This window comes from Poecilia reticulata, linkage group LG19, assembly GCF_000633615.1.
Source record: "Poecilia reticulata strain Guanapo linkage group LG19, Guppy_female_1.0+MT, whole genome shotgun sequence".
Classification (NCBI taxonomy): Eukaryota; Metazoa; Chordata; class Actinopteri; order Cyprinodontiformes; family Poeciliidae; genus Poecilia; species Poecilia reticulata.
Window position 1 is genome coordinate 12,179,787 of NC_024349.1, and position 18,383 is coordinate 12,198,169.

Here is an 18,383-nt window from a genome sequence, read left to right on the forward strand (position 1 = left end):
CACACAATTTACCTTTCTTATGAAAACCAAGAGAGAAAGCACATACATTTCAGACATTCATGTGTTTGTTGCCTTTGTTCTTTCAAGCAGATAAGTAAACAGCAGTAAAGATAAAGTGAGGCCTGACAAGCAGCATGTAAAGGAAACGAGGGGTGAACGCATCCTGCAGAGATGCAAAAAGATGCAATGACGTAGAAAGTCGTCAGGAAGACGTGAGACGTTTAAATGCATTCAACGAGAGCAGGAGTTTATAACAACCTGTAGGGTTTTATTCAAGTTTGAATTCACAAGCCTTCACGAAGGGTCATAATTATTCATACAGCCCCAAATATATGCACACACTGGCTCTCAGAAGTGTACAGTTTTTAAATCCTCACCCTTTGTAGAAGCTACATCTGGTTAGGCATTCTGCTTAGCTGTGACTTCAGGAGGACTTAAAAAGTCTTAACCTCAAATCCGTCTAAATATTTACTATTTTCTCCACTGTTTGCTCAATGAGAATATCAATACATATTAATAAATTGAAAAATAGGATTAAATGCTGTTACTGCGTGCAGCTTAGTGATACAAAYCWTATTTTTTATGCAGCATATTACAAATGGGAATRTTTCTCAAGAGCAATATTTGTGTTTGTGGTTATTTACCTAAAAATGATKAATAAATAGTTGATATAATCACTTTTATTGAAATAATAATAATCTCAAAATATCGTGATGACATTTTAAGTCCATATTGCCCACCCATAGATTAAAATGACTTTCTTTTGCTAAGTGAGATGACGTGTGTTGTGTATTGGCTCTATATAAACAAATAGTCTGCATTTATATAGTGATTTATCAAGTCAGTGGACTCCAAAGCGACTTTCACAACATTCACGCACTGATGATTGTGAGCTACATTGTAGCCACAGCTGCCCTGAGGCAGAGAGACAGAAGKGAGGCTGTCATACAAGCTGAAATTATTTATGTTCATCACAACTCAATATAACTAGCAGAACGTTTTAACTCATGACTGCTGAACATGAACTAAAGTGGCTTAAAGGTTTCCATAAATATGCAACCAAATTTCAAAAGATGCTTCTGAAATGTAAAGCAAAGAAAAACAAACTCCTAGAAAAATCACTCCAGTCAGAACGAGAGCCTCCTCCTTGTCTGCTCTGGTTTTAATCTTATCACTCGTTTCCTCTCTCTGTGTTTCTCTCACTGACACACTTTGATTTATCAGTGTTCACGTTAAAGGGTGAACACCGTCCWCTGATTGGCCGACAGCCGGACAACTCCCACCCAGCCGGAGGAGCGTGACGGGGAGGGAAGGGGTCAGCATAAAAACAGGTGAGGGTGGTGTGAAKGATAAAATAAAGGCCTGCTCAGCAGAATTACATGCATGTTTAAAGTGGAACAGAAAGCGTCTTCCTGCTTGCTTAATAATGGTTTTTGCCTCACAATCTGCTCATGTTGGCATTTTATTCTTTCAGTTTTACATCCTGAAGCTGTCAGAGTAACCGCTGCTTCCTCATCTGTTGCGCACCCCGTCCTTGTGCTCATCAGGCCTTTTCATGCACGAAACCTGCAAAAATTGGTTGACAATTTTAGTTATTTCAGTGAAAACCCCACAAGAAGTTTGAGGTCATTTAAATGCACAGAAATAACGGCACAATAAAATCTGGATCAGATTAAGGTCCTGTAAGTTTTTCCTAAATAAAAAAGTCACACTTGATGATTCTGCACAAATCTGCAAATGAGTCCAAAGCCTCCAAAGTAGGCGTGGCCAAACGCTTAGTCTCAAAATCATTTAGTCAAAAATAATCATGGGAAAATAATAAGAAAAACTGAAATCACTGAAATTTTACTTTTTTTTGTAAGAAAGGGATGTTATGAAAGATCATACACTTAAAAAGGAGTTTACACATTTTGTTACACAAAATAAAAGTTATCATTTTCAAACTCTGTTATAAAAAATGAATTCAAATCACTTTCTTTCAAAGCTTTAGCTATATTTAACCTAGTTTAATAAATTAAATAAAAGCTGACTTCGGTACTAGAAAGTTGGCTTTCAGTAAAAGTGTCTGGAAAAAGTTATTATTAAAAAAATTGTTGAGAAAAGACAAATGATTTGTGTTATGATTAACATTTTTCATTGCAAGTAAATTATGTCAACAATAATTACACGCGGAATAAAAATTTAAAGTTCAACAAGTAAATTTGTATAATTTTTGAGCTGCAGTTGGGGCCACAAAACTTAGTTCAAAGGCCAYAAATGGTCCCCAGGCCACACTTTGGACACCCTTCCTCTAAAGAATTAAAGGACCAGACTTTTGTTGTTTTAAACTTATTCCTAGACGCCATTTCTACTCAATACAACTTCTATTTCAGAAAGGAAGGCCGCATGTTTAATTTTATGGCTTTACGTTGCAGAATTACCTGCTGAGCAGCAGAAGCCAAAGGGCGAGAAGATTAGCGCCACACGTCTCTAATGTGTGATAGTATTCTGTCAATAATTTGTGCAGATGATAAATCATTCATCCCTACAAATAAAAGCTTTGTTAATTTGAAAAAAGATGGCAAAATATAGCGGAAAATAGAATACATTTATTTACTACAGATGCATCTTAATAAACTGGAAACTGGAATATCAGCGACAGGTTTCTTTACTTCAGTAATTTAATTCACACAGATGCATTACAAAGAATCAAATCAAATCAGCAAATTAACATTTTTTTAGACAAATCTTTAAATAAATTGTACCTTTGCTGTCCAAGAGGAGCTAGATGAAGGTCATCAGATGAACACTTTGTTTATTCTGCATCCGGGTTTCCTGAATATATGTGAATCTTGAAAAACGCAGCTTTCAGTAACTCCATCTGACCACTAGGTGGAGCTAGAACTTTACACTTCTGATGCCGCACTGTGACTCAGTCTGGAAAGATAAACTAAGCACTTATACTTCCAACTGAACCAAAATATACATATACATTGAGGCAAACGTCATCTAAACACTAACAAGTCCGATGATTAATCAGTTATATCAATTACACATTATAATTTGCTGTAATTTGTTGATCACTCTCGAAGAATTCACCAAGATATTTAATGCATTATTATTTTACTCACAGTTCCGGTTTCAAACTGAGATCTCTGGCGCCCTCTACGGGGAAATCCCTGACCTCCATTTTTACCCTCCCACAATAATTACGGAAAACAAAACTTACACATTAATATAAATTGTATGGTAATTGAACCTGCGGTTTTTATTTCCCTTTAGTCAAAAGTATTCACATTACAAGAAAAAATTATTTATTTTAAAGGTATTTTATCCGATAGGTCAGGGGTTTGTGGCTCTTCGAACCCTCCAAAGAGGCTCTTAATAACTTTTGCTAAACATTAAATGGAACAAGCTAATGTTTTAAACAGATATAATGACACAATTAGGTTTTTAAAGGTGTGTTTTTCAGCAGTAGTTGCATTGTTTATCCACRAAAATGACACTAAACGTAGCAGTAATTTGCTTTTATATCTGTTTTTCTTGTTTGGAATCTGTGCTTTTTTATTTACATTATTTTCTACCCCACAGAAAAAACTAGCCATCCTCTTTTTGTTAAATTGAATTTATCTTTATCTTAAATCCTAAAAATAAAGACAAAGTGGTGGTTCTGAGGTAAATGGTTTGCACTAAAAGGTGCAACTTTAACCTAAAGAACAGCTTCAGATTCCAGACGATAAATAATTAAACCCTTAAGACCAAAATAAATTAGGAATTTTAAGGATTTCTGATTTGTTTTGGCTTTTCAACATAGTCACATTCTGTATTTTGTTTTTCTTTATTCTGACTTTTTTTGTTKTTTTTTTTCGTTTTGGTTCRGTTACGTTTTACCTTGATCTAAAAATATCGTTCCACCTGCTGATCTGTTTACCGAAGAGCTACTAGGCGCTTATGATGAAGTCACAAGAACAAATTTAAATCGGTTGAGATGACAGTTTTAATTTATTGACAACAATCTTCATGCATTTCATTCTGAAGCTATTTTCTACTCTCTCTCTCTCTTTTCTGCACTGCAGCCGGTTACAGTGAAACTTGGCGTGCATTCAGAGGTCGAGAGGTAAAAAGTTTACGCAGTTCCCACGAGAACTTTCCTGTCGACTGCCTCTATTCAGGAAGCTGCGGCTTCGACTTGCATCTACTCACATCTCCTGATCAGCAGAGTGCGTATCTGTGTGTGCGCGTCCTGCACGCACCACACGTGTCAGGTGGCCCAGCAGCCGACCCCATAGGAAGCACGGTCAGACCCAGGGAGGTCAAGGAAAGGTCAAACAGCCTGTTTTTGTCAACACGTTTCATGTGACTCCGCCCYGTCAACTGCCTGACAACCACAGTCTGCAGCAGCGATTATGAAACTACGATACCAAACGGAGAAGTTGGAGGGTTATCTGCCTGAACCGCCACTGAACTCAACATTACAGCAAATTTCTGGAGGCGCGTCACAGCTTTGCATCGAGATATTGTAAGAAGCAGAACAAAGCACAAGTCGTTTYGGAAAGACAAAAGTAAAATTTTATTAAACATAATATTAGGGAAAATAATACATTAAAAAAAAAAAGCTTGTAGAGTTTTGGTCCCAGCAGATTTTTTTTCTTCAAGCTCTGATTTCATCTCAAGTATCTCTGGAAAGTTTGATCCAAAGAGAGCTGCAGAGACGGCTCYTCCACTCCGCTGTGACACAGAGCTGACATCATTAAAGGCACAATTCAACAGAAATGCTTCTCAGCACCTTTAGAATATCATTAATAAAACATTTTAAGCTAATTTAGTTGATAAATAGAACTTTMATTTTCTCAGAAAAGACTAAAAATATGTTATGTTTTGATCTACAAAATCAAGAAGAATACTGCTGACCTCAGATTTTGACTGTAAGCCACAAAAAGGCACTGCCAGAGAAGCAGAATGTTTACAGATTATATRAACAAGTAAATGGAAAGCTTAGTGGAAGGAAAAAATGCACAACCAACAGAAATTTCTGTTTTCATGAAAAAATAAGCTTTGATTTTCATTTGGAAATGAATGTCCAGTGTGAAGTTTCAGTACAGATTTAAGGATCCATGTCATCTGCTGGTCATAGTCCTCTGCATTTTATCAAGACCATTTGTAGTGCAGATGATTGACMCAAAATTTGTTTAATCTTGTAYATGTGTGGGGACTGGTTGACCTCTGGAAATATTTATWAATTTTTTATATATACTAATTTATTTTTTTTGYACAAATGTAGCACAAACATTTGATACAAATTTCAGGTAATTTGAAAAACGTAGGTGGCCAACTTCATGCAAATGGAAACCCRACTGAGTACAGAGTGAATTTACTACTTTCTCCTTTGCCTGTAGATATGTTTCCACCACAACTTTTCCTTTCCATTAATGTTGTGTCAGTCTTACCATTTCTAAATGAAAACACATTGTTATTAGTCTTGTAAATTCTCAGATTTAAAAGTTGTCAGTACCTCTAAGCCACAGAAATGAACAGAAAAAGGAAAAACAAGAAGAATTAATCTATAAGTTTTATCAKCTGTATTTTTTAAACACACCTGAGGATGTAGGTGACACTGAGGATGCAGAGCGGCTGGCTGGGGTTGGGTCTGGACCTGGACGGCTGGACGCCCGGGATGACGGCGCTGTGAGTCTCCACCCAGACGTAACCTCCGCTCCTCACCAGCATCCGGTACTGACCGCTGACCGACTGGCTCTTCAGACACACTGCAGGATCAGGTGAGACAGTCACACAGGTGTGTGTGTGTTTGTGTGTGTGTACGCGTGTGTGCGCATGTGTGTCAGGGCTTACGGTTCAGGTGGTTTTTGTTCAGGCAGCTTGTGTCCAGCGTGTGACAGAGATCGTAGATGGATCGGCCCAGCAGCTCCTCGGGCTGGTAGCCGAGAAGAGAAGTCACTCTKCACAAACACAAACACACCAGATTCATTTACGATTCATTTATTTCACAAAACTGAAACTTTCAGACGAACGCAGCATTTTTTGAACATTTTTAATTGAAGGTTTAGAATAAAACGTCAAAACCTGAGCAGCAGAAATAGGAAAAATTAGGGAGGTAAAAAGAAGCCGTGTTGCTTTTTCTAGATTTCTATGTCCAGAACAGACATATTAATGTGAAATGTTCTTGAAATTTCTCAGATTATTTATATAACATAAAACTGTATATATAAAAATAATCTTTATTAATGTTGAGTAAAGATTATTTAACATTAATCTTTAATTATGTCTTAAGGATTATTATTGAATCTTTAATATTCAATTATAATTTAATGGTTAAATACTGTTTTAATCATTAAACCATTTAATGATTATACTTTATTTTAATGATTTTAATTATCAATTATTTTAATGACTTAATCATTAAATGAAATTATTAATTTAATTTAATTTAAATTTTAGAAAAAACAAGGTTTTTTTAAACTCTGTGTTAGAAAAACACAAAGTTTTTCTAAATTATTTCCTTAAAAAGACAACGTTCCACAGTCAAAAACACTAAAAAGAGTTGTAATGCAATAAACAATGACATCTATGAAACAATTTTCTTTTTGTTTTTGCAGGACTGTTTGAGCAGATTGAACTTTTAAAGGTTTTTTGTAGAACCTTCTGCAAATTTAACCTTTAACACCTTCAGCAACTTCATTGATTTTATCCAGAACAAGCCCTGACAAATTGACACGGACATGTGTTACATGTAACAATTTTACTTCCTTTTTAAGCAATTTCATCACATTCAGCACTGACGGAGGAAATATTAGTTCTGCTTAATTTCACAAGTATAGTGACGCGCAAATCCAACACAAGATAACTGAGAGGTTGTTGTTTGGAAAGATTATAACAGATTTTGATCAAAAACAGAAGGAAATATTTCTTCTGACTACTTACAAGCTGCTACACCAATAATCACAGTGCTCATATTTAAGAATTTCACAGATTCACAACACAAACTTTGCTATGTTTAAATGGGATTTTGTGTGATAGACCAACATAAAAAAGTGCATCAGAAAGAAAAAAATGATTTTACGAATTTATATTATTATATAAAAGATGTGGAATTCTTTCTCCCACATGAGCTGTGGATCTCTGCAGCTCCCTCAGAGCCACCAGAGACATAGCGGCTGGTGGACAGACATTTTTTGGTAGGTTTGGAGTTGTGGTATTATTTATTTTAGAGTAACTCTGCTTTAAAACTTTTAATTTGACCCATCTGTTGCCTATGATGATGCCTTCACAGACCAGATGGAGACTAAAATCTACATTATATTTACTTTATTTACCAACTAGATGACGTCTGATAGCTACTGGTTGTACTGGATTCTATTCAGGCTTATCAAATTAAAATGTTTGAATTTTATTGAGTTTTGCACATGCTCACTTTGCAGCTGTCGTAACTTAAATGTGCTTCCTTCATCGTCTCATTTTATCATGTGAAACAAAGACTGGGTTGTGGTTTCAAGAAAAAAACAATTAATTTCAAAGTTTCCTAYGTAGCACTCTACTGGCTTGAACTGAAAGGAACTGGAGTGACTGGAGTTTTCTGTGTGGTTGCAGGGTGACCAGCGTGTCACGTAGCGGACTGCTTCCCCTCTTCCACCTGTTGTTTCACGCTGGAGGGAAATTCCTCTCAATTCTTGGACAAAATTGGAGGTTTGGAAAACAAAGATCAGCTAATTTTGGTGATTCATTGCAGATTTCCCCTGATAACACATTAAAAATCTGTTGATCTGGACTCTAATTTTATAATCCATATTTTGATGAGCTGAAGAATAAAGTGACAGTGTTAAAAATAATAACTGTAGTGTTGTCGTAAAGATAAATTATTTCAGTAATTTAATTCAAGGTTAAAGYTTAAGTCTTTAAACTCAGACTTCAAAGGAAAACCAAACATCTGGTAACCTAAAAAATGGTCGACAGTCACTGACACATGACACCAGCGATCTGCAACCGCTACAGTCCAAATTTTTTCCATTTTCCCCCTCAGAGTAACAAAATTAAACTAATTTAGAAAAAAAAGACGACATGTAATTTTCAAGATTTAAGTAAAAAACGTACAAAAAGAGGATAGATAATATGTTTTTCCAATGAGATGCTAATATTTTTTCAAAACGATGTAAGAAAACATAAATGATAGACAAAAATTGATTTCAATAAATAATATTTGTACTTTTAGTTTCATTCTGTCATGAAAATCCATAAAAAATGGGGRAAAATTGCTTAAATCAGCATTTGTTTTTATATTTAAAAATATTAATTATTGTTATTTTCAATCAAATATATAAAATATTCTCTTTATTTTCAATCAAAAACCCACTGTTGAAGGTAAAAAAGTCACATGCATAAGCCATTGAGAACTGTACTCTAGAACACTAATAGGAAGTTGAGTGGAAGGAAAAAATGCGATTCATTTATTTGGTAACTGTATTAGGCATAATCATAAAAATAAACGTAAATAAATGCTTTATATAAATCAGTCTGTGGAGAAGCTACATAATGTGTCATTTTCACTTTTTCAACTGAATTAATGACAAAATGAGGCAATAATTATTTGCTGAATTGGAGAATAATTCAGCAGGTCGTCACCCTCCAGCTGAAGCCAGGCCAGATAAGCTGATGCACTTCATCAGTGCAGACTGAACATCTGCATATCTTAGCATGAGGTTAAGTGACGTTATTTTCAGGCGATCACAGCAATATTTTTATTGATGCTTTTTGAGATGCAATAGTAATTAATTTGAGTTAAAAAATGCATTAAAAAAATTCCATTAAAGGAAGTTAGTAGGAATAATTTTAGTAGCTATTTTGGTGATAGCTACTTAAGTTAAAATGTAAAGTGTTTTTTCTGACCTTATCAGGGTTTCACGGTTGCCATGTTAGTTAATTCCTCTGCACTTGTTTCTTTACTTTGTTTTGTTTCATTTGTTTTCTTAAATTATTGTCAAACTTTTTCTTCTTGATTTAGGTTTTTCAGCTAACTAAAAAAAATACTTTGAGATTTAATGGAAGTACTTAGTAATATCTAACTTTTATTWAATTATTATAAATAAACCATGATGTTTTTGCTGTCCTATCACCAAAACCTCATATAGTTGGTGGTTAGTTGGAGCCACATCCAAAATTAATAGCTAATTTTTAACWAACTGCAATGTTTCTCTATGGGAAAAAAGCTTCAGACTGAGAAAGAAGTAATTATTTAAAGAAATATTCAGACTAGTATAACAGGATGTCCTGGTTCTTTAAAAGGAAGTGATGTTACGGTTATAAACAGTCATGTAAGTAGCTGTTTTCAGATCTAGTCACAGCCTGACAGGTTCTGGTGAGGTTCAGGCCTCCCATCTTATTCAAAGACAGAAAAGTAGATATAATAAAATATAGCAATACGGAACTAAACAAGTAAATGTGGAAGTAATTACAGCTACAAATTTAGACAAATAAAAGTAGAAATACAGAAATAGAGCGAGACAGAATGCAAGAGATAAAACTAACCACCAAAATTCGACACAMGAGGCAGTTTGGCCTCTTCCTGTTAAACCTCATGTTCACCGTAATTCACCATCTTAACCACAGTGAAGACAGAGGTTGCCACCAAGAGGTGGGTCGGACTCAGAACCACAAAACAAAACAAAACACACTTTCAAACTCAATCAAAGTTAATCCTTGCTGGGCCTGTCGCGAAAACAAATTCTGCTGGATGATAAATTGTCCCAGAAGTTACTGCCATAAACGATAATATTGTTGTTCTGAGACCATTTTCAAGTAATAATAATGCAGGAACATATTGTCAAAGATCAATAAACTTTAAATTCTGATCAACATTTACTATTGGGACTGGAAAGTATTTTAAATATCCAAAATAAATAAACAAAACAGAAACAACAAATAAAATCAATCATGGAGTCTCTATAAACAAAACTGTCCTTCAAAATAAGGGCAGGTTGAGACCAAATTACCAGACTGAAGATTTTTATCATTTGGTAGAAAAAAGAAAAATGATAAATTATGCAAGTGAAAATGATTGAGTTTGCTTTAATTTATCATACGATTAATTGACTTATTAGTTATTGTGACAGGCCTAATCCTATCACTTCGTTTATTTTAATCTGAACGTCACAAAAACAAAATAATTCAATATTTGGGAGCATCTTAGACTTGTGCCATAACTTGTGTAAAATTAGTCAAGTTTTTGTGAAAACCAAACTTGCTCTTCATATGTGTGCATCTTTTTTTATTTAATAATAAAGTGATTTGAAAAGTGATTTGAATAATGTTCTTTATAGTGTGCAAAAGCAAAGCATTCATATATACATGAGTTAAAAAAAAAGCAACATTTAATGTTATTTTTTTCCATTTAAGTCCTAAATCTGAATAGTAATGTTCTCTAAAGTGACTCAAACCTGCAGGAGGATTGTTGAAAACTGAGATCCTACAAGCTGTGGCTAACGGCGGTGAATTTATGCACCTCTGGTCGCAGTATGTGAACCTCATGTCCATGCTGTGCTGGCTGGTGAAGGTGTGCGTGCTGAGGAGCGTGTGTGAGAGCGGCAGAGGTCGGCAGGTCAGCAGCAGGCAGGACACCGAAGACGAGGCCGCGCACAGCTTCACTCTGCCCTGACAGTGGAGCACCTGGAGGCAYGCAGAGCAGAGTTAACAGCTGYGCCAGAACCCGACTTCTGGGTCGGAAGCCTGAACCTGCACCACCGACCTTCCAGGTGGTCGACTTGAGGTTCCCGACTCTTCCTCGGTGCGTCAGAGCGCTTTTTATCCTCATGACGAAATCCCTCTTCTGGCTGCACCCAAGTTCTCCAGAGGAACAGATAAATTAGAKCATTACTTTTGAAAACTGACAAATCTTAAGTATTAAACATACTTTTGATTAATGCTACATTTCTGCATTAAAAATTGTTTATTTTATTGGTCTGATGTAATACTCTTGTATTAAATGTTACGTTTTCATTAACAGAAAGCGGAAAATCATCATTGCTAACAGAAATAAAGACTTTCCAACATCCGTCTATGTAAAATTWATTTATGCACTGAAAAAACACAAAATCCTACCAAGTATTTTTTTTTTGTCTAGTTTCAAATGCCAATATTTTAACTTAAAGTAACTTTTCAGCGAAACATGGGAGCTTGTTTTAGGTCAATAATTACATAATATTGATAAAAAGTACYAGTTCAACTGGGAGATTATTTCACCTACAACATGGGAAAAATGTCTTGTTACCAGTGAAATAATTTGAGTAGCACTAGTACTATTTTTAATCGATATTAAGGAATTATTTACTCAAAACAAGCTCCTATATCTTGCTGAAACGTTGCCTGTAAGTTAGTTTTGTCTTAAAATATTTGGACTTCAAACGGGACCAACAATACTTGGTAAGATTTAGAGTTTTTGCAGAGTGTGATGTGGTAATATTGTTGTTACCACAACAATATTGTTATCAATAAGGTGATAAAGTTTGTGAAATAAACGGACTTCTCAATAATATTCTAATTTATTGAACGTCTATTTAAAGGTGTGGCTCCGTAACTCAATTTAAAAAGTGAAAATCAGGTAGCGTCTTCACACTCTAAGGGATGTTTTTCAAGCATTTATTTCTGGCAATTTTGATTATTATAGCTTACAGATAATGAAAACCTAGAGTTCAACATCTTGAAAAAGTTAGAATATGAAATAAAAAATGCATTATGGATGCACTGAATCATTGGAAGACTATTGAACTGTTGCATAAAATCAGACTCTACAAGTGGAACTGGCAGCTGTTGACAGAGAGCAATGTTCAAGCATGCTGATGGAAAGTTGAGTGAAAGGAAAAACTGCAGTGGAAAGAGATCACCAAAAAAGAAATGGGATTTTCATTGATAAGCTTTAAAACACACCAACCTGCAGTCAGACGTAGATTATGTCTGATTTCCTCGTGATCACACGGGTGAGTGTACTCAAAGATGTTGTGCCCCATCAGCTCAGTCTGCTAGGAAACAAAGAGTTAAAAACAAAAACCCTTAAAAGCAGAAAGCACCAGAAAACCTCTCACCTGCAGACTCACCTGGCTCAGGCCCATGTACTTGCTGAYGTTGTCCGATAAGAAGATCATGTCTCCCATGGTGGAGAGCACCATGAGAAATCCCTCCAGGATCTTCAGGTACATGCTGGTTTCATCCAACGGGTTCAACCCCTCCGTCTCTTTCCCAAACTCAAACCGGCATCCGTCCTGCGGCTCTCCTCCGTGGCGGTGTCTCATGCCGTGTCCGAGCTCCGCGTGCGACCCGGCAGTTTCTGTTTCGAACCCAGGAACAGAGATGAGTTTTTAGAAAGTTGTGCTGCTGTGAATGATGCAAACGGCAGACGATAGGATGTGGTGTATTTCTGTAAATTTCACATGAATGCGAGTCTGTTCCAGGTGTGAAGTAGCACTTCCTCAGTCTGACACCTAAAGCTTTGTCAGTTTTTATTCTTCAAGAAAAGGTTACAGGCAGTAATAAATGATGAATCATGCATTTTTATTTGCCTTCGTTCATTTGAACTGAAAAGGAATTTAGTCAGATTTTTTTTTTGCATGAACTCATAAGTCAAGAAATATTTCTTAAAAATTGGTCTCTGCAGCCAAACTTCATCTTCATTTCCATTCGACTATTTAAACACAACAAACGGCTGGTTTTTTTCAAGGTGTTTTCACCTTTGAGCAGCGCCTGCATGCGTATGTAGCTGAGGGTGAGGCGGATGACGGACGGTTTGTCCAGATGAGCTCTGACGGAGGGCTGGAGYGGCAGGAGGCGGGACAGATCACCAAACACGTCCGACTCCACGCGCCGCCGCCGCCGGGCCGCCTCGCGGCTGATCGCGCTGCACGTGGCAGACACCAGGGGGAAAAACTGAGTACTTACATCGAGAAGAAATCACATTTCATACCATCAATAAGAAATAATATCAGTAATAATAATATATWAGGGGCAATCAGGTAAGAAACTATAAAGTATAAAGAATTTAGTCGACAAAAAACTTATTATTGTYATTGGATAAAGGCAACAAAATATTATTGCTTGGTTACTGGAGTACACAAAAAAAGATRTTGAAAAACTATGAGTGTGACTATATACACACCTAAACATACATACTGGTAAATAATTAGATAAAAATGAATAAAAACAATAACTAATTCTAATAATTTAAACAAAGATGGCAAAAGAGAATAAAAAAACCATGTAAATACTAACAATATATATGGAACATTCTTTAATTTAAAGCAAATTGATATTATTTTTAAATAAATTCACAAAAATCTGAAAAAAATAAGAATAAACAGAAGTTCAGAATTTACATGAACTGTAGTTTACTGAGTTCATGTAACAGCGGAATACAGAATATTTTTAACTTGTCAAATTTGCCTTATTATGCAAGTTACATAAGTAAATACGTTGAGTAAAAACACTGACACTGGCTGATTAAAAATAAAAAATGCTCACATTGCGACCTCGACTATAAAACAACTGCAGCGAATTTCTCAACAAGTGAGGAAGCGAATAAGACTTCTCTTTTATCCAACTTCAGATCTTTGCCAACTTATTCTTGTTCTAATTTCCTCCAGATTTAAAAAAACAGAAATCAGAAAATGAGAGGTTTACCGTCTCTTCTCCTTGTCGGCCGTCATTGCGTCCTGCGGAGTTCCCCGATTGGCGGCATGGCGGCAATGGTGCTAACAGAGGTTTCCCTGCAGCACAGATGAGCTGTCCTGGCTCCAGTGACTGTCACCTCTCACCTCCTACATGCAAACAGTCAAGCAGGTCTCCAAAGACCGAGAGCTGTGATTGGTCGGCTGGCCAGGAAAAGCATCACCTTATCCCCTCCTTCCGCTCCTCCCTTTTCAGGCTTCAAACTTTCTCAGCATCCCTCAGATTTGACTCCAAAGTGCAACAGCAGGAAATAATAGTAACAAAAAAAGGAGAGAAAGGGGGGGAAAAAAAGCAGACAGAGTCGTCTGGGATGGATGTAGACAGCTCAGTGTTTTATTGGAATCAGACCAGACGGGGGACTAGCCCGGCTGTTGCACTACATTTTTGGCACAGAGTAAAAGATAAGAGTGACCAGGAACAGCCATACCCCTGGGTGCACAAAGCATCACTACACACCGACTCTACTGCACAGACAAGCAAACCGGCCCGTCTTCAGATCGCTGTACAAGAAACGCGACAAACCGTCCCTCTTTGTGTGTGCGTGTGTGGTTCAGAGAAAGAGAGACAGTGAAGGGGAGGAGGAGGAGGAAGAGAGGGTGAGCAAAGGGGAGAGTCAGTGAGTGCTGCGTGTTTGAAGTGAGAGGTAATTCAGCTGCTGGTTCACCAAGTTTCCTAACAACCGGCTGTAACAGACCTATAATGGTATAGTTATAGTTTTACACATAAAGGTTTTTCATCCTCCAGATACACTTTACAATAATAATAATAATAATAATAATAATTAATATAATAATTAAAAAAGACAGCAATAAGAAAGAAAAGCCATTTTGAAAAACAAAAATAATAATAATAAAGCAAAAGTGAGAGCAGTTTTTGGCTGAAAGGGACAAAGAGAAGCAGGGAAAAGAGGAATTGCCAAAAGGGAAGATGGGCAAAACATTGGTGGTTGCTATAGATACAGAAATGCAGAAAACAAAAAGTTGAGCACGACGTGGAGGAGATTAAAGTTCACACATTCATGCACACAAAAATGTACATTCACAATACTTGAAGAAAAGAAAGAAAGAAACGGGCCAACACATTCACACCGGCCGGCAGGTCTCTGAAACTTAACAGACGGATGAAACAGTTGGACACCGGAGTATTTTTTTTAATGCTACACAGGCCGCCTGTAACACTCTGCTCCACATAATTAGTTCGATAGCCTGTAACATTCACTGTACATACAGCGCCTTGGAAAAAGCATCCACGCCCCTGGTAGGTTTCCATATTTCTTTGTCATTTCACAACAATTTCAAACGTATTTCAATGGGATTTTAAGCGACAGACCAGCACAAAGCTGCATCACTGCAAAGTAGAAGCAAATTATAAATCACTTTCACAATATTTGACAGATAAAAATCAGAAAAGTCATCCCCCTTTACGGCTAAACAAAGTAGAGTATTCCAAGAAGTTTCCAAAAAGTAGAAACCACGTTTAGGGCAAGAAGGAAGCCATTGTTGAACAATAGGCAGAAGAATTTCTGTTTGTGGTTTTTACTATCACTACAAACCACGTAGACAGCAATCTGTGCCCAAAATGTTCCTTTTTGATATTTTCCTCCTGCACATCACACTGAAAACAACACCTCCATCATAAAACATAGTGGTGGCAGCATAATTCTGTGGCAATGCATTGGATGGAGATAAAAATACTTGAAAAAAAACAGCTTGAGGCTGTAAAATACTTTATATTCCAGCAGCAAGACGGCTCTAAAGATACAGCCAAAGCTGCACTGGTTTAGATTGAAGCCTATTCGTGTCTTGGAATGGCCTAGTTAAAGTCCAGACCTAAAATTAAATGAGAATCTATAGCAAGACTTGAAGACATTCTCTCAGTAATAGAAATTAGCTTGAGCAATTCTGCAAAGAAAAACGAAGGAAATTGTCAGCCTCTAAATGTGCAAATGTGCTATTTGTCATCCTCCTTCCAATTTACATTTATGGATTCATGTTGTGTTGGTTTATCACAGAAAATCAACATAAACCACATCAATATTTATGGTTGTCACCTGAAAATAAACGTGAATAAGTTAAAAAAAAAAGGGTATGAATGATTCTGCAAGGCGCCGTACGTAATACAGGAGGACAGTGAGTGTGATAGTCAAAGCAATTTCACCCAAAATCCAACAGAACAAAACATTTTTAAAGAAAAAAAAACAAACAAACAATAAAATATATAGATAGTCATGGTATTGCACAAAAGGGTGTTTGGCCCTAACTGGTCCACAATAAGGACAGTAATAACACAGGAAGGGTGCTTGTCCATGCGCAACGACGCCCCCTTTAATAGCAGACGATACCGACACGATACAGCCACTCGACACAGGCTATGTACAAGCCTTCGCACCGCCGCTCTGTGTGTGTGTGTGTGTGTGTGTGCGTGTTTGTGTGCGTGCGTGTGTGAGTGAGAGAGAGAGCTGGTGCTGGTTAGAGAAGCAGTGTGAGTTTATCCATGTGTCTAAACAGAGTGCATTTGTGTGAGAGCGGTGCGCGTGTTCATATTTATTGTCATAGTCATATTCATAATAAAACCCAGGCAACAAGAACGACACAATGCAAGTAAATAATGCTCCATAAAAGTAACATCAACCAAGAGCTTTAAAAGGAAAAGATTGACAGTGCGAATGAGTGAGAGAGTGTGTTCTGGTTCTGCTGAGTGTAAGCATGCCAGGCGTTACTGTTGTCTGATAAGTGTGTGTGTGTGTGTGTGTGTGTGTGTGTGTGTGTGTGTGTGTGTGTGTGYGTGBGTGTGTRTGYRTGTGTGTGTGTGTGTATGTGTTAGGTCTGCAGCTCCTCCGGGGCGCAGTAGGAGAAGTCCTTGAACTCGTCCTGGTTGATCTGTTGGATGATGGCCTCGTTGGTCGGCGTCAGCACCGGGTCCTCCTTGGTGAAGTCCTGGTCAAAGTTATTCACATCTCGCTTGGTTTTCTGCAAGAGAAAAGAAGCAAATTCTGAAACTTTATCATAACCTGATGCTTAACAGATTACGCCACAGCAACACCTTCTGATCAAACAGACTAACTGCACTTTGCAAAAGACAGTAAAAGCCTGTCCCACTCTGATTTGCTCTCAACGACAGCAGCAGGTACACACACACCCTCCTGCACCAATGTTAGCGCAGATGTGTGAAAACCTTAAAAAATAATTGGTTGCCATGGAGACTTGCAGTCTTGGTGTTGCAAGGAGTTAATGATGCATTCTAATAGGAATCCCTGAAGCATCTTTGCAATGCAAAACGTTTGAGTCGCATTTAGTTTTGGCTTCTAACTTCTACTAAGTCAAATAAATCTTGCTAGTTTTAGATTTTGAACTTAAAAGTGTGAGTTTGTGAAACAAACTTGCATTAGTAAGTTGTGCTAACTTTTTATCAGCTTTGGAGATTTTTTTAAGTTAAAAATAAATAAAAAAAAATGAAAGAAGAAATAAACGGGAGTGAGGACTTTAAATAGGTACTTATTTTAACTTAATAATGTGAGTTAAATAATATAAGAATGTGCAATTGTTCCACTAGATGAGGGCAATATTTTTGCATATTGTGAAATAATTATTTGGTTTAAATTGCAGTATTAAGTTTTAAAAACTCACAATTCAAGATTAATGAGCAATCAATACTTAGCGAATAATGTTTAGACTACTTGTCCATTTGATAAAATTCAAATTCTGATTTAAAACCAAAACTTTTTTTTTGCATTTTCAAGGCAAGAAAATTGCCTTAAAAATCCAATTGCAGATTTGACATGACAGGCTTGCAGCAACACAGATCCTTCACCTTACCTAACAGTAGGGATGATGTGCTTTATTCACATGTACATCTATTATTTACTTATTTACTTAAGGAGATTTTATTAACTGTCCTGAAGTTGGCTTCAGTGTGTTTTTTCAGATCCACAAAATGAAAATTTTACTCAGATGTCTTGGTGAGTTCAATTCACTGTGTTCCTGGTTTTACAGGTATAAGTGCAGACACAGCTGTGCAACACTACTATGGCATCTATCCTGTTTTAACTTCGCTCAATAAACTTGAAGTTACGCCACATTAAGCCAGCTGTGTGCATTCACAGATAAAATCAATTTGTTTCTAAGTGTGTGGGTTTCTTACAATCCGGGGTTTGAATGGTGGTTTCACTTTTCTCTGCTCCAGTAGAACCCAGTCGATTTCCCTGAAGAAGGAGTGGGTCTTGATGGCCTCCTCACAGCCCTGGCTCACCACGCAGCCCAGACGCTTGGCCGGGTTCTTCGTCATGAACTGAAAACAAAGACGAACGATGAGCTGAAAATAAGCTGGACATGTTGGAGGCGGGCGAGCGGATGGTTTATTGGATGTTTGGTTTATTGGATGGATGGATGGATGGATGGATGGTTGGTTTATTGGATGGATGGAAGGTTGGTTCATTGGATTTTTGGTTGGATGGTTTATTGGATGTTTGGCTGGATGGATGGATTGATGGTTGGTTTATTGGATGCTTGGTCGGATGGTTGAATGAAGGGATGGGTTGGCTTATTGGATGTTTGGTTGGATGGATGGTTGGTTTATTGGTTGGTTTATTGGATGGATGGATGGATGGATGGATGGATGGATGGATGGATGGATGGATGGATGGATGGATGGATGGATGGATGGATGGATGGATGGATGGATGG

General features: G+C 37.0%; 2 protein-coding genes across 4 annotated transcripts in view; both read right to left on the reverse strand.

Moving 5' to 3' along the window:
* Nucleotides 1-3,261: 3,261 nt before the first annotated feature.
* Nucleotides 3,262-13,920, reverse strand: epas1a (endothelial PAS domain protein 1a). Of its 3 annotated transcripts, none has more exons than XM_008437064.2 (9): nucleotides 13,654-13,920; nucleotides 12,708-12,874; nucleotides 12,078-12,307; nucleotides 11,915-12,002; nucleotides 10,733-10,830; nucleotides 10,490-10,653; nucleotides 5,830-5,936; nucleotides 5,576-5,744; nucleotides 3,262-4,707 (listed from the first exon to the last, which is right to left on the reverse strand). In XM_008437064.2, exons 1-9 carry the CDS (start codon nucleotides 13,677-13,679, stop codon nucleotides 4,644-4,646), a joined length of 1,113 nt encoding a protein of 370 aa, XP_008435286.1. In that variant the 5' UTR covers nucleotides 13,680-13,920; the 3' UTR covers nucleotides 3,262-4,643. The 3 variants fall into 3 exon arrangements, with proteins under 3 accessions (XP_008435286.1, XP_008435287.1, XP_017166379.1); XM_008437065.2 differs by having other exon boundaries at nucleotides 3,263-4,707; nucleotides 11,915-11,999; XM_017310890.1 differs by having other exon boundaries at nucleotides 4,614-5,744; nucleotides 11,915-11,999.
* A 92-nt stretch (nucleotides 13,921-14,012) lies between these two features.
* The window catches only part of prkcea (protein kinase C, epsilon a), a gene marked incomplete at its 5' end in the record, with an annotated part of 28,154 nt that continues 23,783 nt past the window's right edge, over nucleotides 14,013-18,383 (reverse strand). The window contains 2 exons of the mRNA XM_017310696.1: nucleotides 14,013-16,670; nucleotides 17,842-17,988. Coding sequence (XP_017166185.1) covers nucleotides 16,521-16,670; nucleotides 17,842-17,988 — 297 coding nt within the window. The remainder of the gene's footprint in view (nucleotides 16,671-17,841; nucleotides 17,989-18,383) is intronic.